Consider the following 26454-nt stretch of genomic DNA (forward strand, 5'->3'; position numbering starts at 1 on the left):
TTGACCTGGCCCCCGCCCTCAGTTTTACAATATAATATTTTATATCAGGGTTGTTGTATGTCTTTCGGGCTGTGTGGCCATGTTCCAGAAGCATTCTCTCCTGACGTTTCGCCCACATCTATGGCAGGCATCCTCAGAGGTTGTGAGGTATGGAGAAAACTAAGCAAAGAGGTTAATATATATCTGTGGAAAGTCTAGGGTGAGAGAGGTCAGTGTGAATGTTGTGTAGTTAATCACTTTAATTAGCATTGAAAAGCTTATCTGCAGAGTTGTTGTATGTCTTTCGGGCTGTGTGGCCATGTTCCAGAAGCATTCTCTCCTGACGTTTCGCCCACATCTATGGCAGGCATCCTCAGAGGTTGTGAGGTATGGAGAAAACTAAGCAAAGAGGTTAATATATATCTGTGGAAAGTCTAGGGTGAGAGAGGTCAGTGTGAATGTTGTGTAATTAATCACTTTAATTAGCATTGAAAAGCTTATCTGCAGAGTTGTTGTATGTCTTTCGGGCTGTGTGGCCATGTTCCAGAAGCATTCTCTCCTGACGTTTCGCCCACATCTATGGCAGGCCTCCTCAGAGGTTGTGAGGTATGGAGAAAACTAAGCAAAGAGGTTAATATATATCTGTGGAAAGTCTAGGGTGAGAGAGGTCAGTGTGAATGTTGTGTAGTTAATCACTTTAATTAGCATTGAAAAGCTTATCTGCTGTCTTCTTCCTGCCTCTGGGGCATCCTTTGTTTAGAGTCGTTAACTGCCCTTGGTTGATTCATGTCTGGAAATCCTCTGTTTTCAGAGTATTGCTTTTTTATTTACTGTTCTGATTTTTTAGTTTTGTAATACTGGTAGCCAGATTTTGTTCATTTTCATGGTTTCTTCCTTTCTGTTGAAGTTGTCCACATGCTTGTGGATTTCAATGGCTTCTCTGTGTAGTCTGACATGATAGTTGTTAGAATGGTCCAGCATTTTTGTGTTCTCAAATAGTATTCTGTGTCCAGGCTGGTTCATCAAATGTTCTGCTATGGCTGATTTCTCTGAAAACAATACTGAATCAACCAAGGGCAGTTAACGACTCTAAACAAAGGATGCCCCAGAGGCAGGAAGAAGACAGCACATAAGCTTTTCAATGCTAATTAAAGTGATTAACTACACACATTCACACTGACCTCTCTCACCCTAGACTTTCCACAGATATATATTAACCTCTTTGCTTAGTTTTCTCCATACCTCACAACCTCTGAGGATGCCTGCCATAGATGTGGGCGAAACGTCAGGAGAGAATGCTTCTGGAACATGGCCACACAGCCCGAAAGACATACAACAACCCTGTGATCCCGGCCATGAAAGCCTTCGACAACATATTTTATATCAGTTTTAATAGTATATTGTAAAGGTAAAGGTAAAGGTTTCCGCTGACGTTAAGTCCAGTCATGTCTGACTGGGGTGTGGTACTCATCTCCATATATTGTATATACATATAATATTGATAAAAATATTATAATGTTATACAATATAATTCTAATAATAATACCATATAATAATATTAATTATATGTTATATGTTACATATAATACTACATTATAGTGGTATAGTTCAATATTGTAATATAGAATGCTAATATTGTGCTATGCTAATAATATAATATCATTAGCTTTTGATGAGTAAATGACAAAGTTGACATGGCCAGATTTAAGGATGAAGCACGAGGATCTCGGACGAATGGAATTAATTATATATACGTTTTTAAGGTTTTTATAATGTGTTTTAAAAATGTTATTAATGGATCTGTTTATATTGTTTTGTTTTTATGATTGCATTTTGGGCATTAAATTTTGCCAATTTTTGTAAGCCGCCCTGAGTCCCCTCGGGTGAGAAGGGCGGGATATAAATGTAGTAAATAAATGTAGTGAATAATTAATTAATTAATTTTAGACTTAGGCTCGCCTAAAGTCTGAAATGACTTGAAGGCACACAAAAACAACAACAATAACAATCCTAATTCACTTGACTATCTCATTGGCCAGTAGCAGGCCCACACTTTCCATTGAAATCCTGATAGGCTTATGTTGGTTACAATTGTTTTCATTTTTAAATATTGTATTGTTCTTTCATTGTTGTTGTTGTTGCACTCCAAATAAGACAGGAATATGTTCGAATTTTTTTTCAAATGATAATTTGGCCCCTCAGCAGTCTGAACGATTGTGGACCGGCCCTCTGCTTTAAAAGTTTGGGGACCCCTGCTCTAAAGTATCACTTCTTTTACTTAAAGTAGTTAAAACTTCTTCCTCTGCTCCTTTTAAACTATTACTTCAATGGATCTCTATGAGTCCAGCTGGGATTAGTTCTCAAACCTGAAACTTGGACTATCCAGTGACTTCAAACCACAGTCACCCCTGTGATATACTATCACAGATTCTCTGTGCCTTTCCAGGACACAGACTACATTAAATAAGTCACCAAACTTATTTAAAACCGACTCAAAATGAACAATTGAGTCTCCTTGATCCCATCAACCTAGAATCAATCTTCCCTGTGCCTCATCAGAGCACAGAGATTTGAACTTCCCTGGTTCTAACCACCTCAGAACCAGTCTTTCCCTGTAATTCCTCCGATTACAGACTGAACTTTTTTCAAAACATTCCCTCCTTTTTCATCCAGCTAGCTCCGCCCCTTTCTTGCTAGCTTCAAAATAGTTACATTTCTACAGAAGCAGCTACGTTTCTTTGGCAACCTGCCTCAGAATGCTGAGCTGGCTACCATCCCCCACGCACTGGTAACTCTAATACTTACCCTTTTAAAACATATACACACAATTAAACATAACATCTGTAAACCAAAATTCATACTTCATTACAATGATGATGATGATGATTACCCCTATCTGAGAATACTGTATTTACTCGAATCAATGCGCCATTGAATCCAGTGCACATCTCAGTGCACACCTCAAGCAGAGGCCGAATGGCCATCTGTTGGGAGTGCTTTGAATGCAATTTTCCTGTTTCTTATCAGGAGGTTGGACTTGATGGGCACGAGGTCTCTTCCAACTCTAGCATTTTAGGATTCAGTGTGTTGTTGAAGACTTTCATGGCCGGAATCACAGGGTTGTTGTATGTTTTCCGGGCTATATGGCCGTGTTCCAGAAGCATTATCTCCTGACGTTTCTCCCACATCTATGGCAGGCATCCTCAGAGGTTGTGAGGTACCTCGCAACCTCTGAGGATGCCTGCCATAGATGTGGGTGAAACGTCAGGAGAGAATGCTTCTGGAACATAGCCATACAGCCCGGGAAATGCACAACAATTCTAGGATTCAGTTTTCAATACACTGAAACCAAAAGAAGTATTTGCTGCTGAATGTAATGCGCAAAAAGTTCGCTTTTCGTACTTTGGGCCAAAAAGTATGCATTCCAGTTGCTGCTTGCTTAGAATTCCTTCTTTAAAATAAAAAGGGTTAGAGCACCAAAGCTTCCAGTGATGGAAAATAAAAGCTTTATCAGTTAATTGATTGGGACAAATCACCTTCCCGATCTTAATTCCCTCTCCAACGATCTGGCTGTTTGCTCAGAACGCACGGAATAAAATAGGCTCAACAACTCCTTAGTACAGCTTATTTAAGTAGCTCAAACTTTATTGTTATTTACAACTTATTTACAACACAGATCAGACTATCACCAGACTCTGTCCATCTTCATCACAGTCCAACTAGAAAGCAAAGTGGAAACCTCTCAAAGTTACATTCTAGCAATTGCATTTCCACTCTATGCATTTAACCTCTTCACTACCGATTACACACACAGCTTTAAACTCCTAGCACAATTTCATACTATACTAATCCATTTTACCATCTTAGTCTAAAGACCATTTTATAGCTGGCGCAGTGCATGCCTTGAAGTAATTTATTGACAGGTATTGCTCTTATTTATTTATTTATTTATTTACAGCATTTATATTCCGCCCTTCTTTCTCACCCCGAAGGGGACTCAGGGCGGATCACATTACACATATAGGCAAACATTCAATGCCTTTCAACATAGAACAAAGACAAACAAACATAGGCTCCGAGCGGCCTCAAACTCATGACCTCCTGGTCAGAGTGATTCATTGCAGTTAATTGCAGCTGGGTTGCTCTCCCGCCTGCGCCACAGCCCGGGCTCTTGGCAGTAGGTAGGTCCTGAAAGCCTTCGGAAGATTTTTAAGACCGAATCGAGAGAGGGAGATGAGCACTAGATCGTCTGCGTACATCAGGATGAAAATCGTTCTGTTTCTGATTACTAGTGAAAGACGGTCAATTGTAGCTAAACAAGGCACTAGATCATTCATATAGATCAGGCATGGGCCAACTTCAGCCCTACCTCCAGCTGTTTTATGTTGAAGTGGGAATGATTGTATATAGAGTTGTTTAAATGTAATTGAGTCATGGTTGTGCAATATGTACTGGAGATTGCATCATACACTGTGTGCTGCCTACTATGCAAGTGTGTAAAGGGTTAAACTTGGATTGCATCAGACAGCAGAGACAGAGATAAATAGCCCTCTGCTTCCTATCTTTTTCTCTCTGTCCCTTCCCGTGTGTGCCTGCGTGAGAGCTGTGTATCGTCTTGTGAGATTTCCGTTCGTAAGTAAACTTTTGATAGACAACTGAAGACTGCAGCATCGTTATTTATCCAGAGCTTCCTCGTCAGCGACTTCTGCTGCGTGTGTGCCTAGGAAACCACTCTGATATTTTGGACTTCAACTTCCACCATTGAAGTCCAAAAACCCCTGAAGGCTGAAGTTGGCCCATGCCTGTTACATTAAAGTTTTTAAAAAAGTATTCATGACATTTCTCTCTCTGTGTCTCTCATCTGGCAGGCTTCCTGGAGGAAGGGCTGCTGGTGGCGGACCCCGGGGCCATTGCCTGGCGCTACGTGGCCTCCAGGGCCTTTTGGCGGGACGTGGCCTCACTGCTCCCGACGGACCTGCTGTACCTGTGGCTGGGCCTGGGCTGCCCGCTGGGGGTCCGTGCCAACCGCTTGCTGCGCAGCCCCCGACTGCTGGAGGCCCTGGACCGGGCGGAGACCCGCACGGCACGTCCCCACGCCTTCCGCCTGGCCAAGCTGGTCTCCTGCATCTTAGCCGGCATCCACTGGCACGGCTGCCTCTACTTCGCCCTCTCGGGACACATCGGCTTCGGGGTGGACAACTGGGTCTGTAATTAATACTTTTCAAGCATTAACCGGGTTCTTTTATTTCATTTACAATGTGTTGTCGAAGGCTTTCATGGCCAGAATAACTGGGCTGCTGTGAGTTTTTTGGGCTCCCTCCTGGCGTTTTGCCTGCATCTGTGGCTGGCACCTTCAGAGGTTTGTTCATGTTAGGGATTCCTCTTCTTCAGAAGAGGAGGGGGAGCAGGAAAGTGTTCATGAATCTGAGGGGGAGTTGGAATCTGAGGAGATTTTACAAGTACAGTAGAGTCTCACTTATCCAACATAAACATGCCGGCAGAATGTTGGATAAGTGGCTGGGCTGTGGCGCAGCTAGCTAGTAACCAGCTGCTATAGATCACTACTGACCGAGAGGTCATGAGTTCGAAGCCCGGGTCGGGTTAAGCCTCTGACCATTAAAAAAAAAATAGCCCCAGCTTGCTGTTGACCTAGCAGCCCCGAAAGACAGTTGCATCTGTCAAGTAGGGAAAATTTAGGTACGCTTTATGCGGGAGGCTAATTTAACTAATCTACAACACCATAAAACTGCTCACGAGGAAAAGAAGAGGAAGAACAGCCACCAATGGACGGTGAAGCAACAGCTCCCCCTGTGGCCGGAATCGTGAAGCTGGAAAGATGTTAAAATGCCTCTGTGTCTGTCTAAAACTGAATGTTGTTTGTCTGTTGTCATTGAATGTTTGCCATATATGTGTTCATTGTAATCCGCCCTGAGTCCCCTTCGGGGTGAGAAAGAAGGGCGGAATATAAATACTGTAAAAATTTAAAAAATTTAAAAATCATGTTTTACGGCAGGTCTACCCCAACACCAGCGACCCCGACTTTGGCCGGCTGCTGCGCCAGTACCTCCACTCCTTCTACTTCTCGACGCTGGTGCTGACCACGGTGGGGGACACGCCGGAGCCGAGCCGCGAGGAGGAGTTCCTTTTCATGGCCGGAGGGTTCCTGCTGGCCGTGCTGGCCTTTGCCACCATCATGGGCAGCGTGGCCTCTGTGGTGGTGGACATGGGCCGGGCCGAGGCCGCCTTCCTCCCGGAGCACGACCCGGTCAAGGCCTACCTGCGCGAGCGGCAGGTGGAGCCCCAGCTGCGCCGGCGTGTGGAAAACTGGCTGCAGCACCTGCGCATGAACTGCAAGATGATCCGGGAGGACCAGGCCCTGCGGCACCTCTCCCCGAACCTGCGGGCTCAAGTGGCGGCCGCCGTCCACGTCCCCGCCCTGCGCAAGGTCCAGATCTTCCGGCACTGCGAGCGCAGCTTCCTGGAGGAGCTGGTCCTGCGCCTGCAGCCACAGGTCTACGTGCCCGGGGAGTACGTCTGCCGCAAGGGGGAGGTGGGCCGCGAGATGTTCTTCGTGCGCGAGGGGCAGCTGGCCGTGGTGGCCGAAGACGGGGTCACGCGCTACGCCCTCCTCGGGGAGGGGCACTACTTCGGGGAGATCAGCATCCTCAGCATCAAGGGTGAGGCCCCGCAGGAGCGGAACACAGTTCATGCGTTGTCCAGCGTATAGCACACTTCAGGCATGGGCAAACTTCCGCCCTCCGGTTGTTTTGGACTTCAGCTCCTACCGCCTGTTAGGAATTGTGGGAGTTGAAGTCCAAAACACCGGGAGGGCCAAAATTTGCCCATGGCTGGCATAATAATCTATATATATAAAAGAGTGATGGCATCAGGGCAGCGGACAAAACAACAAAACTACAGGCCCCCCAACCTTGAAATTTGACAACACAACCCATCATCCACGGCTCTAGGTTGATACAACAAAAAAGAAAAGAAAAATAAAGTCCTAATTACAGGGAGAGGAATAATAGTTTTTATCCAATTGCTGCCAGTTTGAAGGCTAAGCTCCGCCCACTTGGTCTCCTAGCAACCTCCTCAGCCCAGGGGACAGGCACAGTTAGGCCTCACTCAGGCCTCTTCCACAGATTATCAGATTTGAACTGGATTATATGGCAGTGTAGACTCAAGGCCCTTCCACACAGCTCTATAACCCATTTAGAATCTTATATTATCTGCTTTGAACTGGATTATCTTGACTCCACACTGCCATATAATCCACTTCAGTGTGCATACTAAACATAAAGACAACCATACAACAGACATGCAATACCACCACTACCTCAACAATTTCTCACCAACACCACCAGACAACGCCACAGCAACGCGTGGCCGGGCACAGCTAGTGTAATTATAATAACACATTATTTATATCCCACCCTATCTATCTCCCCAAGGAGACTCAGGACGGATCACAGTACACATACATGACAAACATTCAATGCTGTTTGGACAGATAGGACAGAACAGACAGAAAGGAAGTACAGTAGAGTCTCAGTTATCCAAGCTAAACGGGCCGGCAGAAGCTTGAATAAGTGAATATCTTGGATAATAAGGACTATTAAACATCAAATTAGGTTATAGAGTTGTTGTATGTCTTTTGGGCTGTGTGGCCATGTTCCAGAAGTATTCTCTCCTGACGTTTCGCCCACATCTATGGCAGGCATCCTCAGAGGTTGTGAGGTATGGAAAAACTAAGCAAGGACTGTTTATATATATCTGTGGGAAGTCCAGGGTGAGGGAAGAACTCTTGTCAGTTGGAGGCCAGCGTAAATGTTCCAGTTAATCACCCTAATTTGCATTGAATGGCTTCATCTACTGGCTACTTTCTGCCTGGGGGCATTCTTTGTTAACTGCCCCTAGTTCCCATGTCTCAAAGTGTTGCTTCTTATTTACTGTTCTGATTTTAGAGTTTTTTAATACTGGTAGCCAGATTTTGTTCATTTTCATGGTTTCCTCCTTTCTGTTTCAAGTTGTCCACATGCTTATGGATTTCAATGGCTTCTCTGTGCAGTCTGACATGATAGTTTTTGGAGTGGTCAAGCATTTCTGTGTTCTCAAATAATATACTGTGTCCAGATTGGTTCATCAAGTGCTCTGCTATGGCTGATTTCTCTGGTTGAATTAGTCTGGAGAGAATACTTCTGGAACATGGCCAAACAGCCCGAAAGACATACAACAACCCTGTGATCCCGGCCATGAAAGCCTTCGACAACAAATTAGGTTGTGATTTTACAAATTAAGCACCAAAACATGTTATACAACAAATTTGGCAGAAAAAGTAGTTCAATACACAGTAATGTTATGTTGTAATTACTGTATTTACGAATTTAGCACCAAAATATCACAATATATTGAAAACATTGACTACAAAAATGTCTTGGATAATCCAGAACCTTGGATAAGCGAGTCTTGGATAAGTGAGACTCTGCTATATGTTGTGTCAGAGTTGAGTGCCTTGGAGGTTGTGCTGGGATTCAGCCACAAGGGGGTGCTGTTGCTCCATTCTCTATGACAAAGAGCCATCAGGACTTCCTCCTTCCTTTTGGTCACTGGCATTTCTGGTCTTTTTATAGTGTCGTAAAATAGCTCCCCTGCTAAATTAGCGGTACCTAATTTCTCTATTTCCCGCTCTAAGCTGTTTTCAAACTGCTTAAGTAAACAGTGAGCTGAGCTTGACGTCAGGTGCTCACCCTAACCAGGCTTTGAACCGGCCACTTTTCGGTTGGTAGATCTTATTACTGTTGGTGATTGACTGTGCTAAAGCCCAACCCTATAGGCATATGGTAAAGTTGCTTATGGAAGAAGGCAGCTATATCTGAGATACACTGACATAAGCAATCCTGGAATACTTTCACCAGCAAATCCACTCAGTACAGCAATGATCTGTTAACAACCTCAAACAGATCATTAGATTTAGACAGCCAAGGAAGCCTCTGGGCCTGACCCCATCTATGCTCACTGATAGACTTCATGGCTTCATGGCTACACAATGCTAATCAATGTATTTCATGGCCAGAATCACTGGGTTGCTGTGAGTTCTCCGGGCTGTATGGCCATGTTCCAGAAGCATTCTCCCCTGACGTTTTGCCTGCATCTATCCTCAGAGGTTGTGAGGTCTGTTGGAAACTAGGCAAGTGGGGTTTAAATATATACCTGTGGAATGAGGTCCAGGGTAGGAGAAAGAAAGGATTCTCGTCTTGATAAAGGTGTATTGAGAAAATATACTTGTATTGGAAACTATATATTGAATGTAATCATATTAGAAATAGGAATAGGAAAAATGTAATCACAAGCAGATTGTGTGCATATAGCCCCAAAATACACTCTGCCTGGCAAATAACCATCTCCTCATAAGCAGAGACCAAAGTTCACCCTAAGTGTCAGAGACATATGTCAAGTGTCAACAAGAATAGATAAGCTAATGGACAAAAGACAAATTAAGGCTTTTGGGATGTCAAGATAAGACCTGGCACCATGTAGGAGTGCTAATGACTCTCTGACATGCTAAGATAGGGGGGAATTCCTTAATTAATGGATCCCTGAGAGCCGAGATAGGAACTCCTCAGATAAGGCCTAATGGAGGGTCAGAGGTCTTGAAAGTAGACTATATTTTAGGAAAATGCAAAAGTAGCTTTTAGTAAAGTAAGTAAGTAAGTAAGTAAAAGTTTATTTGTATACCGCCCTCTCTCCCGAAAGGGACTCAGGGTGGTTTCCAGTATAAAATCAGCATAAAACATTGTACAATAAAACACTGAAAACACTATAAAACGCTATAAGAATTAAAAACAAAAACAAAACATAACAATTGACTAAAACAATCGCATAAGCAGAAGGAATATAATCACTCAAATAACAGGAATCTGCAAAGAAAGAGGAAAAAAGGACCACTGGGATGGAGGAGAGGATGGCCTGGAGGGACCACTCGAACTAAAATACAATGTTGTATTCTAAGATGATTTCAGGCAGAGGAATATAGTAAAGTGCAAAGTAAGACTTTTTTGACACTAATTGGTGATGGATAATGTCTATATGACATAGGTAGAGGAAGGCAAAAATAGTATATAAGAACCTGTGTTTCTTTGTTCTGTACCCTTTTTTCCTGGAGACAGGAGGGTCTATATTCTCTCTGGCCACTGAGAATAAACATCTCTTTTTCTACAGCCACCGGAACTCTCTTTGTCTCATTACCTCAAACCTTTGTCTGCCATTTCAGTCTGCCTGAGGAAGGTGAGAATGTTGCCATTGGCCACCTTGATTGGCATTGAATAGCCTTGCAGCTTCAAGGTCTGGCTGTTTACTGCCTGGGGGAATCCTTTGTGGGGACATTCCACAGATGCATAAACCCCACTTGCCTAGCTTCCAACAGACCTCACAACCTCTGAGGATGCCTGCCATAGATGCAGGCAAAACATCAGAGGAGAATGCTTCTGGAACATGGCCAGACAGCCTGGAAAACTCACAGCAACCCAGTGATTCTGGCCATAGCAATAATAAAATAATAAACTTTATTCTTATACCCCGCCCCATCTCCCCGAAGGGACTCCGGGTGGCTTACACAGGGACAAGCCTGAACAACAACATAACAGCAGATTAAACATTCCAACAATAAACAAAACAACATAACAAAGACCGTTACTTAAAAGCCTGAGCATCAATTTTTGCACACGGCAAAAGGTGACATGAAATACATTGATTAGCATTGTGTAACCATGAAGCTGCAAAGTCAAATCAGTGAGCGTATCTGCATAGAGGTGGCCTGGATGTTGTTGCCTGGAGGCACCCTCTGTTTGGGAGGTGTTAACTGGCCCTCGGTTGCTTGCGGTCCGGAGTTCCCCTGTTTCGGAGTAGTGCTCTTTATTTACTGTCTTGGTTCTGGTGTTTTTGAATAATGAAGACACCTCCCAAACAGGGGGGTGCCTCCAGGCAACAGAGGTAAGGCTACCTCTATATATATATATATGTACTCAACTTGATTCACTGCCAACGGAACCTCTGAAGACGCCATGAGCCACAGATGCAGGCGAAATGTCAGGAAAGGATGCTACTGGGGCATATTGGCCATACAGCCAAGTGATCCGGTGATTCCGGCCATGAAAGCTTTTGACCATACACCTTCCTTGCTTGCAGGCAACCTTTCGGGCAACCGGCGGACGGCCAACATCCGCAGCCTGGGCTACTCGGACCTCTTCCGCCTCTCCAAGGGCGACCTGGCCGAGGTGCTGGCCGAGTTCCCCAGCGCCAAGGAGGCCCTGGAGGCCAAGGGCCGGGAGATCCTGCTCCAGATGGGCCAGCTGGACACCCAGGTGGAGGCCCGGGAGGAGGCCCAGCGGCGCGAGGAGCAGCGCCGGACACAGGCCCTGCAGCTCCGCCTGGACGCCCTCCAGACACGCCTGGCCCGCATGCTGGCCGGCCTGGAGTCCGGAGCCCTCAAGCTGACCCTGCGCCTGGAGCGGCTGGAGGGGGGGCGGGGAGGGGAGGGGCCCCCAGAGAGGCCCTGAGACCCCCTCCCCATGGAGACAGGGGTCAGTCCCCTCCGCCCAGGCCAAAGGCCACCATCTCCTTGGACTCACCCTCCCTTCCTTTGCATTGGTCCACATTGAGGGCTGGTCTAAGTGACCTTCAGTAGACTTGCAGTGGCTCCAAACCCTCTCCCAAGGCTCACCTTCAACAACTCCAGGGATGTATCAGCAATGGTCAGTCATGGTCAGCTAACCCTTGACCCTGTAGTCGTGGACCCAAACCTTCTCCCAAGACTCGCCTTCAGCAACTCCAGGGATGGGTCAGCCATGGTCAGCTGATTCTTGACCCTTCAGACGTGGATCCGAACCCTCTCCCAAGTCTCACTTTCAGCAACTCCAGGAACATATCAGCAATGGTCAGTAATGGTCAGCTAACCCGTGACCCTGAAGTCGTGGACCTAAACCCTCTCCCAAGACTCACCTTCAGCAACTCCAGGGATGGATCAGCAATGGTCAGTAATGGTCAGCTGACCTTTGACCCTACAGTCATGGGCCCAAACCTTCTCCCAAGACTCCCCCACAGCAACTCCAGGAATGTGTCAGCATTGGTTAGTAAGGGTCAGCTAACCCTTGACCTACAGTCAGCAAGTCCAAACCCCCTCCCAAGGATCACTCTCAGCTCCTTCAGTAATGGTCAGCTGATCCTTGACCTTTCTCTACAGTCATGGGTCCAAACTCACTCCCAAGACTCACCTTCGGCAACTCCAGGGATGGGTCAGCAATGGTCAATAATGCTCAGCTAACCCTTGACCCTACAGTCACAGGTCCAAATGCCCTCCCATGACTCACTTTCAGCAACTCCAGGGATGGGTCAGTAATGGTCAGTAATGGTCAGTTGACCCTTGACCCTGCATTCATGAGTCCAAACCCTCTCCCAAGACTCACCTTCAGCAACTCCAGGGATGGGTCAATAATGCTCAGCTAACCCTTGACCTTACAGTCACAGGTCCAAATGCCCTCCCATGACTCACTTTCAGCAACTCCAGGGATGGGTCAGTAATGGTCAGCTGACCCTGCAATTGTGGGTCCAAACTGGTCAGCTAACTTTAAGGCCAAGGTCCAAACCTTCTTCCAAGACTTACCTTCAGCAACTCTAGTGATATGTCAGCAATGGTCAGTAATGGTCAGCTGACCCTTGACCCTGCATTCATGGGTCCAAACCCTCTCCCAAGACTCACCTTCAGCAACTCCAGGGATGGGTCAGTAATGGTCAGCTAACCCTTGACTCAAGGTCCAAACCCTCTTCTAAGACAACTTCAGCAACTCTAGTGATATGTCAGCACTGGTCAGTAATGGTCAGTTGACCCGTGACCCTGCAGTTACCATTCCAAACTCTCTCCCAGAAACTCCAAGGATGTGTCAGCAATGGTCAGCTTGGACGGACATTGGCCGGAGTGGCTGAGCAGCGGGTGGAGGGAGTCTTGGTCCATCGTCCCTGCAGCCGCATTCTCTGGAGTGGCACCAAACCCTTTGGCCAGAGAGGACCTGTCCAGTCGCATCAGATGGGATGTCAGCCTGGAACGCACCGGGGGGTCCTGACCCGCTGGACCTGTCACTGACCGCAACAGGGATTTGGGATCATATTCAGCCTGTGCCTCTTGTTGATGCAGAAGAGAGTATTTTGCCTCTCTATCACTTTGTGTGTCTTCTTTGGGGATTCATGTTCTACCATCATGCGCCGTATTTTATACAAAGCATGTTCCAACTTGGGTGTTTTGGACTCCAACTCCCAGCATTCCTCACAGCCTCAGGCCCCTTCCTTTTCCCCCTCCGCCGCTTAAGCGGCGGAGGGGGAAAAGGAAAGGGCCTGAGGCTGTGAGGAATGCTGGGAGTTGGAGTCCAAAACACCCAAGTTGGACCATGCCTCATATATACCGTATATACTCAAGTATAAGCCGCCCCGAATATACCTAAATATTATAATACCTGCATGACCCCTCCCCCTCGCTTCCCCTCCCTCTTCCAGGTAAACAACAGCTACACCTGTGTCAACACCTTTCGGAAGAGTCAACACGGCATGCTTTCCTCGGCCGAGCGCTGCTGGGAGACGCAGTCCTTCTCTCCCTCCAAAGTGGACACTGGCTTAAGAGGGGGCGGGGCTGACTGACCACCTCAAAGGACACCCCCGCCAGACCACTTTCAAACCAAGAACACAACATTTTCCAAGCCCTAGGGTTGGAAGAGAACCCACTCTGTCGGGAAGGAAGGCACCATCCGATCCCTCCAGACAGATGGCCGTCCAACCTGGGCCCGGGACCCCTGGAGGGATCACAAAAGAGATGTCAGAGGGGTCTCCAAAAACCATCACATGTTTCTGATGGTCTTAGTTTGGTCCAGATCCATCACTGTTTAAGTCCACAGTGCACTCTGGATGTAGGTGACCTACAACTCCCAAATGTCAAGGTCTATTTTCCCCAAACTCCACCAGTTTTCACATTTAAGCATATTGAGTATTCCTGCCAAGTTTGGTCCAGATCCATCATTGTTTGAGTCCACAGTGCTCTCTGGATGTAGGTGAACTACAACTCCCAAACTCAAGGTCAGGGGTCCCCAAACTAAGGCCCGGAGGCCGGATGCGGCCCTCCAAGGTCATTGACCTGGCCCCTGTCCTAAACTTTAGACTTAGGGTTGACCTAAGTCTACCTGGTCTTTGGAAGTCTCTTTGCTTACCTGTGGTCTTATGAGATCATCTAGATGGTCTTTGAAGGTCTCTTTGCTTAGCTATGGCCTTATGAGACCATCACTTTCCTTACCTGTGGTCATATGAGACTATCTCAATGGTCTTTGAGGTTCCTTTCCTTATCTATAGTCTTATGATGGCCTTATGAGATCATCTAGATGGTCTTTGAAGGTCTCTTTGCTTAGCTACGGCCTTATGAGACCATCACTTTCCTTACCTGTGGTCATATGAGACTATCTCAATGGTCTTTGAGGTTCCTTTCCTTATCTATAGTCTTATGATGGCCTTATGAGATCATCTAGATGGTCTCATTGCTTACCTATGGTCTTGAGATCATGCAGATCAGGGGTCCCCAAACTAAGGCCTCATTTACCTGGCCCCTGTCCTAAACTTTAGACTTAGGGTTGACCTAAGTCTACCTGGTCTTTGGAAGTCTCTTTGCTTACCTGTGGTCTTATGAGATCATCTAGATGGTCTTTGAAGGTCTCTTTGCTTAGCTATGGCCTTATGAGACCATCACTTTCCTTACCTGTGGTCATATGAGACTATCTCAATGGTCTTTGAGGTTCCTTTCCTTATCTATAGTCTTATGATGGCCTTATGAGATCATCTAGATGGTCTTTGAAGGTCTCTTTGCTTAGCTATGGCCTTATGAGACCATCACTTTCCTTACCTGTGGTCATATGAGACTATCTCAATGGTCTTTGAGGTTCCTTTCCTTATCTATAGTCTTATGATGGCCTTATGAGATCATCTAGATGGTCTTTGAAGGTCTCTTTGCTTAGCTATGGCCTTATGAGACCATCACTTTCCTTACCTGTGGTCATATGAGACTATCTCAATGGTCTTTGAGGTCCCTTTCCTTATCAATAGTCTTATGATGGCCTTATGAGATCATCTAGATGGTCTCATTGCTTACCTATGGTCTTGAGATCATGTAGATCAGGGGTCCCCAAACTAAGGCCTCATTTACCTGGCCCCTGTCCTAAACTTTAGACTTAGGGTTGACCTAAGTCTACCTGGTCTTTGGAAGTCTCTTTGCTTACCTGTGGTCTTATGAGATCATCTAGATGGTCTTTGAAGGTCTCTTTGCTTAGCTACGGCCTTATGAGACCATCACTTTCCTTACCTGTGGTCATATGAGACTATCTCAATGGTCTTTGAGGTTCCTTTCCTTATCTATAGTCTTATGATGGCCTTATGAGATCATCTAGATGGTCTCATTGCTTACCTATGGTCTTGAGATCATGTAGATCAGGGGTCCCCAAACTAAGGCCTCATTTACCTGGCCCCTGTCCTAAACTTTAGACTTAGGGTTGACCTAAGTCTACCTGGTCTTTGGAAGTCTCTTTGCTTACCTGTGGTCTTATGAGATCATCTAGATGGTCTTTGAAGGTCTCTTTGCTTAGCTACGGCCTTATGAGACCATCACTTTCCTTACCTGTGGTCATATGAGACTATCTCAATGGTCTTTGAGGTTCCTTTCCTTATCTATAGTCTTATGATGGCCTTATGAGATCATCTAGATGGTCTCATTGCTTACCTATGGTCTTGAGATCATGTAGATCAGGGGTCCCCAAACTAAGGCCTCATTTACCTGGCCCCTGTCCTAAACTTTAGACTTAGGGTTGACCTAAGTCTGAAATGACTTGAAGGCACTCAACAACAACAATCCTAATTTTGGACTGTTTCATAGTCCGGCCCCCCAACAGTCTGGGGGACTGTGAATCGGCCCTCCACTTAAAAAGTTTGAGGACCCCTGCTCAAGGTCAATGCCCATCAAAACCTTCCAATTTTTTTTTGCTGGTTATAGGAGTTCTTTGTTCCAAATCTGGTTCAGTTCCATTGTTGGAGTTCAGAACGCTCTTTGATCGTAGGTGAACTATAAATCCCAGCAACTACAACTCCCAAATGTCAAGGTCTATTTCCCCCAAAATCCACCAGTGTTCACATTTGGGCATATTGAGTATTGGTGCCAAGTTTGGTCCTGATCCATCATTGTTTGGAATCCACAATGCTCTCTGGATGTGGGTGAACTACAGCTCCCAAACTCAAGGTCAGTGCCCATCAAACCCTTCCAGTATTTCCTGTCAGTCATTGAGTTCTATGTGCCAAGTTTGGTTCATTTCCAACATTGGTGGAGTTCAGAATGCTCTTTGATTGAAGGTGAACTATAAATCCCAACAACTACAACTCCCAAATGTCAATGTCTGTTTTGCCCAAACGCCACCTGTGTTTACATTTAAGCATATTGACTATTGGTGCCAAGTTTGGTCCAGATCCATCATCGTTTGAGTCCACAGTGTTCTCTGGATGTAGGTGAACTATAACTCCCAAACTCAAGGTCAATGCCCGCCAAACCCTTCCAGTATTTTCTGCTGGTTGTAAGAGTTCTTTGTGCCAAATCTGGTTCAATTCCATCATTGTTGGAGTTCAGAACACTCTTTGATCGTAGGTGAACTATAAATCCCAGCAACTACAACTCACAAATGTCAAGATCTATTTTCCCCAAACCCGACCAGTGTTCACATTTGGGCATATTGAGTATTCCTGCCATGTTTGGTCCAGATCCATCATTGTTTGGAGTCCACAGTGCTCTCTCGATGTAGGTGAACTATAACTCCCAAACTCAAGGTCAGTGCCCATCAAACCCTTCCAGTTTTTCTGCTGGTTATGGGAGTTCTGTGTGGGGAGTTTGCCCCAATTCTATCATTGGTGTGGTTCAAGGGGCTTCTTGATTGTAGGTGAACTATAAATCCCAGCAACTACAACTCCCAAATGTCAAACTCTATTTTCCCCAAACTCCACCCGTGTTCACATTTAAGCATATTGAGTATCTGTGCCAAGTTTGGTCCAGATCCATCATTGTTTGGAGTCCACAGTGCTCTCTGGATGTAGGTGAACTACAACTCTCAAACTCAAGGTCAATGCCCGCCAAACCCTTCCAGTATTTTCTGCTGGTTGTAAGAGTTCTTTGTGCCAAATCTGGTTCAGTTCCATTGTTGGAGTTCAGAACACTCTTTGATCGTAGGTGAACTATAAATCCCAGCAACTACAACTCCCAAATGTCAAGGTCTGTTTCCCCCAAACTCCACCCGTGTTCACATTTGGGCATATTGAGTATTCCTGCCAAGTTTGGTCCTGATCCATCACTGTTTGGAATCCACAGTGCTCTCTGGATGTGGGTGAACTACAGCTCCCAAACTCAAGGTCAGTGCTCACCAAACCCTTCCAGTATTTCCTGTCGGTCATGGAGTTCTATGTGTCAAGTTTGGTTCATTTCCAACGTTGGTGGAGTTCAGAACGCTCTTTGACTGTAGGAACTATAAATCCCAGTCAAACAGGACGTTCTTATAATAATAATAATAATAATAATAATAATATTGAATATTGATTGAAGTCAAAAATCAGAAACTCCTCAAAGCACAGCAGACATAAAACCAGTACAAGAAAGCCACACTACAAACTAGAGCTGACAGCTGGCACAACAAAACATTGCATGGAAAGTTCCTTGACAAAATTGAAGGAAAAGCTGATAAGGAGAAGACCCGGCTCTGGCTCACGAATGGGACCCTGAAGAAGGAGACAGAAGGCCTGATCCTTGCAGCCCAGGAGCAAGACATCAGAACAAATGCAATCAAGGCCAAGATCGAAAAATCAGCTGACCCAAAATGCAGACTGTGCAAGGAAGCTGACGAAACCATGGATCATCTCCTCAGCTGCTGTAAGAAAATTGCACAGACAGACTACAAACAGAGGCACAACTGTGTGGCCCAAATGATTCATTGGAACCTATGCCTCAAGTATCACCTCCCTGCAGTTAAGAACTGGTGGGATCACAAACCTGCAAAGGTTGTGGAAAATGAACACGCAAAGATACTGTGGGACTTCCGAATCCAGACTGACAAAGTTCTGGAACACAACACACCAGATATCACAGTTGTGGAAAAGAACAAGGTTTGGATCATTGATGTTGCCATCCCAGGTGACAGTCGCATTGACGAAAAACAACAGGAAAAACTCAGCCGCTCTCAGGACCTCAAGATTGAACTTCAAAGACTCTGGCAGAAACCAGTGCAGGTGGTCCCAGTGGTGATGGGCACACTGGGTGCCGTGCCAAAAGATCTCAGCCGGCATTTGGAAACAATAGACATTGACAAAATTACGATCTGCCAACTGCAAAAGGCCACCCTTCTGGGATCTGCACACATCATCCGAAAATACATCACACAGTCCTAGACACTTGGGAAGTGTTCGACTTGTGGTTTTGTGAAACGAAATCCAGCATGTCTATCTTGTTTGCTGTGTCATACAACATCGTTGTGTCAATAATAATAATAATAATAATAAACAACTTTATTTTTATATCCCGCTCCATCTCCACGAAGGGACTCGGGGTGGCTCACAACAGGGACAAGCCCGAACAACAACAACATATTTAACATAAACTTAAAACATTCCAACAATACACAAAATAAAATAATGGACAAATACATTAAAATCCAAGCAAATAAAATCAGAGTAATTAAAAGCAACCCAGTGGGGACAGGTTTCATAAAGTGCTGCATCATGGAAATATACTTGTTGTTTATTTGTTCTTCCCAACGTTGAGGTGGGACCTCTTTCCCTGCCGTCTGAACCCATAGCTCCATTGTGTCTCCAGCTCCAGGCTCTACAGCAGCAGAAATACACGTTTTTCCAATCTCCGTGTGTCTTGGAACAATTTCCACCGTAGAGATGTTCAATGTGTTGTCGAAGGCTTTCATGGCTGGGATCACAGGGTTGTTGTTGTGGAAAACCTAAGGACCAGGAAAGCACATCTCCTGTGCTCCCTGACCTTTCTCCCTACACCTCCCAACCTCTGAGGATGCCTGCCATAGATGTGGGCGAAACGTCAGGAGAGAATGCTTCTGGAACATGGCCAGACAGCCCAGAAAACACACAACAACCCTGTGATCCCAGCCATGATAGCCTTCGACAACAAAGTATGGATTGTTGATGTTGCAATCCCAGGCAACAGCGGAATTGACGAGAAGCAACTGGAAAAGCTGACGTGATCGTTGTATTTAAAGATCAAACTGAACAAGACAATCAGGGTGGTCCCAGTGGTGATGGGCACACTGGGTGCAGGGCCTAAAGACCTTGGCCTGCACTTAAACACAATCAGCGCTGGCAAAATTACCACCTGCCAGCTGCAGAAGGCCACCCGACTTGATCTGCACATATTATTTGTGGATACATTGCATAGTCCTACACACTTGGGAAGGGTCCGATGTGTGATCTATTACAACAACCAGCAGAGGGATCTGGTTTGCTGTGTACTCATCTTGTTGTGCATACAACAACAACAACAACAACAACACTATTTCTTACCTGCCTCTTCCCATGGCTGGATTCTAGGATTCTGTTTATTATTATTTTATTGTATGACACAGCAAACAAGATCGATATGCTGGATTTCGTATCACAAAATCACAAGTCAAACACTTCCCAAGTGTCTAGGACTGTGTAATGTATTTTCAGATGATGCGTGCAGATCCCAGTAGGGTGGCCTTTTGCAGTTGGCAGATCGTGATTTTGTCAATGCCTATTGGTTCTAAATACCGGCTGAGATCTTTTGGCACGGCACCCAGTGTGCCCATCACCACCGGGACCACCTGCACTGGTTTCTGCCAGAGTCTTTGCAGTTCAATCTTGAGGTCCTGAGATCGGCTGAATTTTTCCTGTTGTTTTCCGTCAATGTGACTGTCACCTGGGATGGCAACATCAATGATCCAAACCTTTTTCTTTTCCACAACTGTGATGTCTGGTGTGTTGGGTTCCAGAACTTTGTCAGTCTGGATTCGGAAGTCCCACAGTATCTTTGCGTGCTCATTTTCCAATATTTTTGCAGGTTTGTGATCCCACCAGTTCTTTGCTGCTGGGAGGTGGTCCTTGAGGCATAAGTTCCAATGGATCATTTGGGCCACATGGTTGTGCCTCTGTTTGTAGTCTGTCTGTGCGATTTTCTTATAGCAGCTGAGGATATGATCCATGGTTTCATCGGTTTCCTTGCACAGTCTGCATTTTCGGTCATCAGCTGATTTTTCGATCTTGGCCTTAATTGCATTTGTCCTGAGGTCTTGCTCCTGGGCTGCAAGGATCAGGCCTTCTGTCTCCTTCTTCAGGGTCTCATTCGTGAGCCAGAGCTAGGTCTTCTCCTTATCAGCTTTCTCTTCAGTTTTGTCAAGGAACTTTCCATGCAGTGTTTGTTTATTTATTTATTTATTTATTTATTTATTTACATCATTTATTTTCCGCCCTTCTTTCTCACCCCGAAGGGGACTCAGGGCGGATCACATTACACATATTAGGCAAACATTCAATGCCTTTTTAACACAGTACAAAGACAAACAAACATAGCTCCGAGTGGGCCTTGAACTTATGACCTCCTGGTCAGTGACTCATTGCTCTCTCGTCTGCGCCACAGCTGGCACACATGTTTTGTTGTGCCAGCTGTCAGCTCTAGTTTGTAGTGCGGTTTTCTTGTACTGATTCTTTGTCTGCTGTGCTTTGAGGTGTTTCTGATTTTTGACTTCAATCAGAGCAGGTTCTTCACTTTGCTTTACATATTCTGCCAGGGCATGTTCTTCTTCTTTGACTGCTTGTTTTACTTGTAAGAGTCCTCTGCCCCCTCATCTTCTAGGCAGATACAGCTGGTCAACATCACAGCGAGGGTGCAGTGAATGATGAATGGTCATGAGTTTTCTTGTTTTTCTGTCCAAATTGTCCAGTTCCACCTGTGTCCAGTTTATGATGCCAGCAGTATATCTTATGACAGGTATGGCCCAGGTGTTTATGGCCTTGATGGTGTTGCCTCCATTGAGCTTGCTTTTGAGAATTTTTCTGACCCTTTGTGTGTATTCTTTGCCGACCACAGTTTTCACATGTTCATGCTTGATGTTGTCCAGCTGTAATATGCCCAGATATTTATAGGCCTCTGGCTGGTGACACTTTATTGTTTGGCCATTGGGCATATTTATGCCCTCACTTTCCATGATTTTTCCCTTCTTCAATGCCCCCCGCAGGTGCCACCTTGACGTGGTGGGGGGGCTTAGCTGCTCCAATGAGGACTGAGGGCTGTGCTGGCGGTAGTGTAACTACCGGCAGGTCCAACCAAGCCAGAGAGGCCTCAGCTGAGGAGCAGAACTAAGAGCACCTCACCCATTAGCATTATGGAGAATCAAACCCAAACGAAGTCTATACTGGCTCGGTCGTCGCCCAGGATAAAAAGGACCGCGGTGGATGCTGCTGATTCTGGACATCCATCGACAAGTGGGCTACGGAATCATCAAAACCCAAATGAACAGTCACAGAAGTGGCAAAAATATACAATGCCAGAAAACCGCACAATTATTATTATTATTATTATTATTATTATTATTATTATTATTATTATTATTAGTAGTAGTAGTAGTAGTAGTAGTAGTAGTAGTAGTAGTAGTAGTAGTAGTAGTAGTAAGGGGGTTGGAGTGGATGGCCTTTGGGGTCCCTTCCATCCCTAGGCTGCCACGGCTTCTCTTTCTCCCTGCCTGCCCTTCCCTGTGTGGCCTGCAGGGGGCGCGCCGAGCGCTCTTCGCCCAGCCAAGGCGGTGCAGGAGGCAGAGGCAGAGGCGGCGGAGGCAGAGGCGGAGGCAGCAGAAGGGGCTTCGTTCCTTCTCTTCTTGGCTCCTTCTCTCCTCCTCCTCCTCCTCCTCCTCCTTCCAGGGAAGGGCCGGGGTCTCCTCCCTCCTCGGGGGGCCATGGAGCCTCCGCGGCCCTTCAACGACTCGCTCTGCCGGAGCCCCGACGCATCTGCCTCCTCCTCCTCCTCCTCTGCATGGAACGGGACCGGAGCAGCAGCAGCACCAGGAGGGGCGCTGGGGGGCTGCGACCCCTCCCGGAGGGGCCCCCGAGGACTCCGAGGTGAGTAGACCCCCCCCCCCAGAAAGGGAATCCCCAACACCCCTCCTTTAAATAGGAAACCCCTCCCAGGGAGTCCCAGGGCGGAAGGGGACCCCAAAGGCCATCCAGTCCAACCCGAGGACTCCGAGGTAAGGACCCCCCCCCCCAGAAAGGGGATCCCCAACACCCCCTCCTTTAAATAGGGCGATCCCGGGGAAACCCCCTGCCAGGGAGTCCCAGGGCGGAAGGGGACCCCAAAGGCCATCCAGTCCAACCCGAGGACTCCGAGGTAAGGACCCCCCCCCCCCAGAAAGGGGATCCCCAACACCCCTCCTTTAAATAGGGCGATCCCGGGGAAACCCCCTGCCAGGGAGTCCCAGGGCGGAAGGGGACCCCAAAGGCCATCCAGTCCAACCCCTTCTTCCAGGCAGGGCCAGACCACTGCTGTTCGAGGCAATGCTCGCATCCCAAACTGGGAAGGAAGGGGACCCCAAAGGACATCTAGTCCCATCCCCGTCCTTCCTTCCTTCCTTCCATCCATCTTTCCTTTATTAGACGCATAGAATAGTATCATAAAACCCTAGAGTTGGAAGAGACCTGGTGGGCTATCCATCAAGTCCAACCCCATTCTGCTAAGAAGCAGGAAAATCACCCCGACAGATGGCCATCCAGCCCCTGCTTAACAACCTCCAAAAAAGGAGCCTTCGCCACACTCCAAGGCAGAGAGTTCCACTGCTGAACAGCTCTCCTCACAGTCAGGAAGTTCTTCCTCATGTTCAGGTGGAATCTCCTTTCCTCTCATAGAATCCTAGAATTGAAAGAGACCTTGTGGGCTATCCATCAAGTCCAACCCCATTCTGCCAAGGAGCAGGGAAATCATCCCTGGCAGATGGCCAGCCAGCCTCTGCTTCAAAGCCTCCAAAGAAGGAGCGTCCACCACAGTCTGGGGCAGAGAGTTCCACTGCTGAACAGCCTTTCTCACAGTGAGGAAGTTCTTCCTGATGTTCAGGTGGAATCTCCTTTCCTCTCATCAAATCCTAGAAATCTCAAGTTGGAAGAGACCTGGTAGGCTATCCATCAAGTCCAACCCCATTCTGCCAAGAAGCTGGAAATTGTATTCAAAACACCCCTGGCAGATGGCCACCCAGCCTCTGCTTCAAAGCCTTCAAAGAAGGAGCCTCCAGTACACTCTGCAGCAGGGAGTTCCACTGCTGAACAGCTCACTTGCACTCTCTCTCTCTCTCACACACACACACACACTCACAGTCAGGAAGTTCTTCCTGATGTTCAGGTGGAATCTCCTTTCCTCTCATCAAATCCTAGAAATCTCGAGTTGGAAGAGACCTGGTAGGCTATCCATCAAGTCCAACCCCATTCTGCCAAGAAGCTGGAAATTGTATTCAAAACACCCCTGGCAGATGGCCACCCAGCCTCTGCTTCAAAGCCTTCAAAGCAGGAGCCTCCAGTACACTCTGCAGCAGGGAGTTCCACTGCTGAACAGCTCACTTGCTCTCTCTCTCTCTCTCTCACACACACACACACACTCACAGTCAGGAAGTTCTTCCTGATGTTCAGGTGGAATCTCCTTCCCTTCCTGTAGTTTGAAGCTGTTGTTCCCTTGAGCCCTCGTCTCCAGGGCAGCAGAAAGGAAGCTTGCTCCGTCCTGCCTATAACTTCCCCTCACATACATGGTCATCATCATGTTTCTCCTCTCTCAGCTTTCTCTTCTGCAAGTTAGACATGCCCAGCTCTTTCAGCCGCTCCTCATAGGGATTCTTGTTCTCCAGGCCATTTGTGTCACCCTCCTCTGGTCACTTTCCAGCTTAGAGTCAACATCTCCCTTCAACTGCGGTGCCCAGAATGGGACACAGTGCGATTCCAGGTGAAGTGGTCTGACCAAGGCAGAAGAGAAGAGAGCGGGAGCAGAACTTCCCTGGATCTAGACACTAGACTCCTCTTGATGAAGGCCAAAACCATATTGGCCTTTTTAGCCTCCACATGACATTCCTGGCTCATGTTCCCCATCCTCCCCACAAGGACCCCAAGATCCTTTCCACACGTCCTTCTGTCCAGCCAGGCATCCATTGTTTCCCATCCTGTCTCTTTGCCTTTCCTTTCTTCTGCCCAAGTGGGCTCTCTTGCCTTTGTCCCTGTTGAGGTTCCTGGTGTGAGTTGTCGAAGGCTTTCATGGCCGGGATCACAGGGTTGTTGTATGTCTTTCGGGCTGTGTGGCCATGTTCCAGAAGCATTCTCTCCTGACGTTTCGCCCACATCTAGGGCAGGCATCAACAGAGGTTGTGAGGTATGGAGAAAACTAAGCAAAGAGGTTAATATATATCTGTGGAAAGTCTAGGGTGAGAGAGGTCAGTGTGAATGTTGTGTAATTAATCACTTTAATTAGCATTGAAAAGCTTATCTGCTGTGTTGTTGCATGTCTTTCGGGCTGTGTGGCCATGTTCCAGAAGCATTCTCTCCTGACGTTTCGCCCACATCTAGGGCAGGCCTCCTCAGAGGTTGTGAGGTATGGAGAAAACTAAGCAAAGAGGTTAATATATATCTGTGGAAAGTCTAGGGTGAGAGAGGTCAGTGTGAATGTTGTGTAATTAATCACTTTAATTAGCATTGAAAAGCTTATCTGCTGTGTTGTTGCATGTCTTTCGGGCTGTGTGGCCATGTTCCAGAAGCATTCTCTCCTGACGTTTCGCCCACATCTATGGCAGGCATCCTCAGAGGTTGTGAGGTATGGAGAAAACTAAGCAAAGAGGTTAATATATATCTGTGGAAAGTCTAGGGTGAGAGAGGTCAGTGTGAATGTTGTGTAATTAATCACTTTAATTAGCATTGAAAAGCTTATCTGCTGTGTTGTTGTATGTCTTTCGGGCTGTGTGGCCATGTTCCAGAAGCATTCTCTCCTGACGTTTCGCCCACATCTATGGCAGGCATCCTCAGAGGTTGTGAGGTATGGAGAAAACTAAGCAAAGAGGTTAATATATATCTGTGGAAAGTCTAGGGTGAGAGAGGTCAGTGTGAATGTTGTGTAGTTAATCACTTTAATTAGCATTGAAAAGCTTATCTGCTGTGTTGTTGTATGTCTTTCGGGCTGTGTGGCCATGTTCCAGAAGCATTCTCTCCTGACGTTTCGCCCACATCTATGGCAGGCATCAACAGAGGTTGTGAGGTATGGAGAAAACTAAGCAAAGAGGTTAATATATATCTGTGGAAAGTCTAGGGTGAGAGAGGTCAGTGTGAATGTTGTGTAATTAATCACTTTAATTAGCATTGAAAAGCTTATCTGCTGTGTTGTTGTATGTCTTTCGGGCTGTGTGGCCATGTTCCAGAAGCATTCTCTCCTGACGTTTCGCCCACATCTATGGCAGGCATCCTCAGAGGTTGTGAGGTATGGAGAAAACTAAGCAAAGAGGTTAATATATATCTGTGGAAAGTCTAGGGTGAGAGAGGTCAGTGTGAATGTTGTGTAGTTAATCACTTTAATTAGCATTGAAAAGCTTATCTGCTGTCTTCTTCCTGCCTCTGGGGCATCCTTTGTTTAGAGTCGTTAACTGCCCTTGGTTGATTCATGTCTGGAAATCCTCTGTTTTCAGAGTATTGCTTTTTATTTACTGTTCTGATTTTTGAGTTTTTTAATACTGGTAGCCAGATTTTGTTCATTTTCATGGTTTCCTCCTTTCTGTTTCAAGTTGTCCACATGCTTGTGGATTTCAATGGCTTCTCTGTGTAGTCTGACATGATAGTTGTTAGAATGGTCCAGCATTTTTGTGTTCTCAAATAGTATCCTGTGTCCAGGCTGGTTCATCAAATGCTCTGCTATGGCTGATTTCTCTGGCTGAATTAGTCTGCAGTGCCTTTCATGTTCTTTGACTCTTGTTTGGGCAATGCTGCGTTTGGTGGTCCCTATTTGGTGGTCCTGGTGTGAGTTCTGGCCCATCACCTCTCTCATCTGTGAAGATCGATTTGGTTTCTTAAGATGAACATACTTAGTGCTGAGCCAAAGCCAAAGGAGAAGAGGCTTCGGGAGTTGCACCTGGAGTTCCTCTTTGAGGGCTAGTCACCCCCTGATTCAATAGCCATGGCTTAGTTAATTAATGCTATGTATTGCTGGGATGTGTAGTTTGGAGAGACATCAGCACTCTTTGGCAGAGAAGGCTCAAGGCCTTGGAAAATGACATGATTTCGAAAACGAAGGAAGCAAGGAAGGAAGGAAGGAAGGAAGGAAGGAAGGAAGGAAGGCAGGAAGGAAGGAAGGAAGGAAGGAAGGAGGCTCCACTTGACTCCCAG

General features: G+C 46.4%; 2 protein-coding genes across 3 annotated transcripts in view; both read left to right on the plus strand.

Moving 5' to 3' along the window:
• The window catches only part of cnga4 (cyclic nucleotide gated channel subunit alpha 4), a 34498-nt gene extending 21308 nt beyond the window's left edge, over positions 1 to 13190 (plus strand). For both annotated transcript variants that reach the window (XM_062966934.1, XM_062966935.1), the window contains exons 4-6: positions 4848 to 5182; positions 5993 to 6656; positions 11164 to 13190. In XM_062966934.1, the coding sequence (XP_062823004.1) occupies positions 4848 to 5182; positions 5993 to 6656; positions 11164 to 11534 (1370 nt within the window). In that variant the 3' untranslated portion in view covers positions 11535 to 13190. The remainder of the gene's footprint in view (positions 1 to 4847; positions 5183 to 5992; positions 6657 to 11163) is intronic.
• Positions 13191 to 21838: 8648 nt separating this feature from the next.
• LOC100563187 (cholecystokinin receptor) overlaps positions 21839 to 26454 on the plus strand; it is a 40360-nt gene continuing 35744 nt past the window's right edge. The window contains exon 1 of the mRNA XM_062966939.1: positions 21839 to 22179. Within this exon, the coding sequence (XP_062823009.1) occupies positions 22017 to 22179 (163 nt within the window). The 5' untranslated portion in view covers positions 21839 to 22016. The remainder of the gene's footprint in view (positions 22180 to 26454) is intronic.

This window comes from Anolis carolinensis, unplaced genomic scaffold (genome assembly GCF_035594765.1).
Source record: "Anolis carolinensis isolate JA03-04 unplaced genomic scaffold, rAnoCar3.1.pri scaffold_46, whole genome shotgun sequence".
NCBI lineage: Eukaryota > Metazoa > Chordata > Lepidosauria > Squamata > Dactyloidae > Anolis > Anolis carolinensis.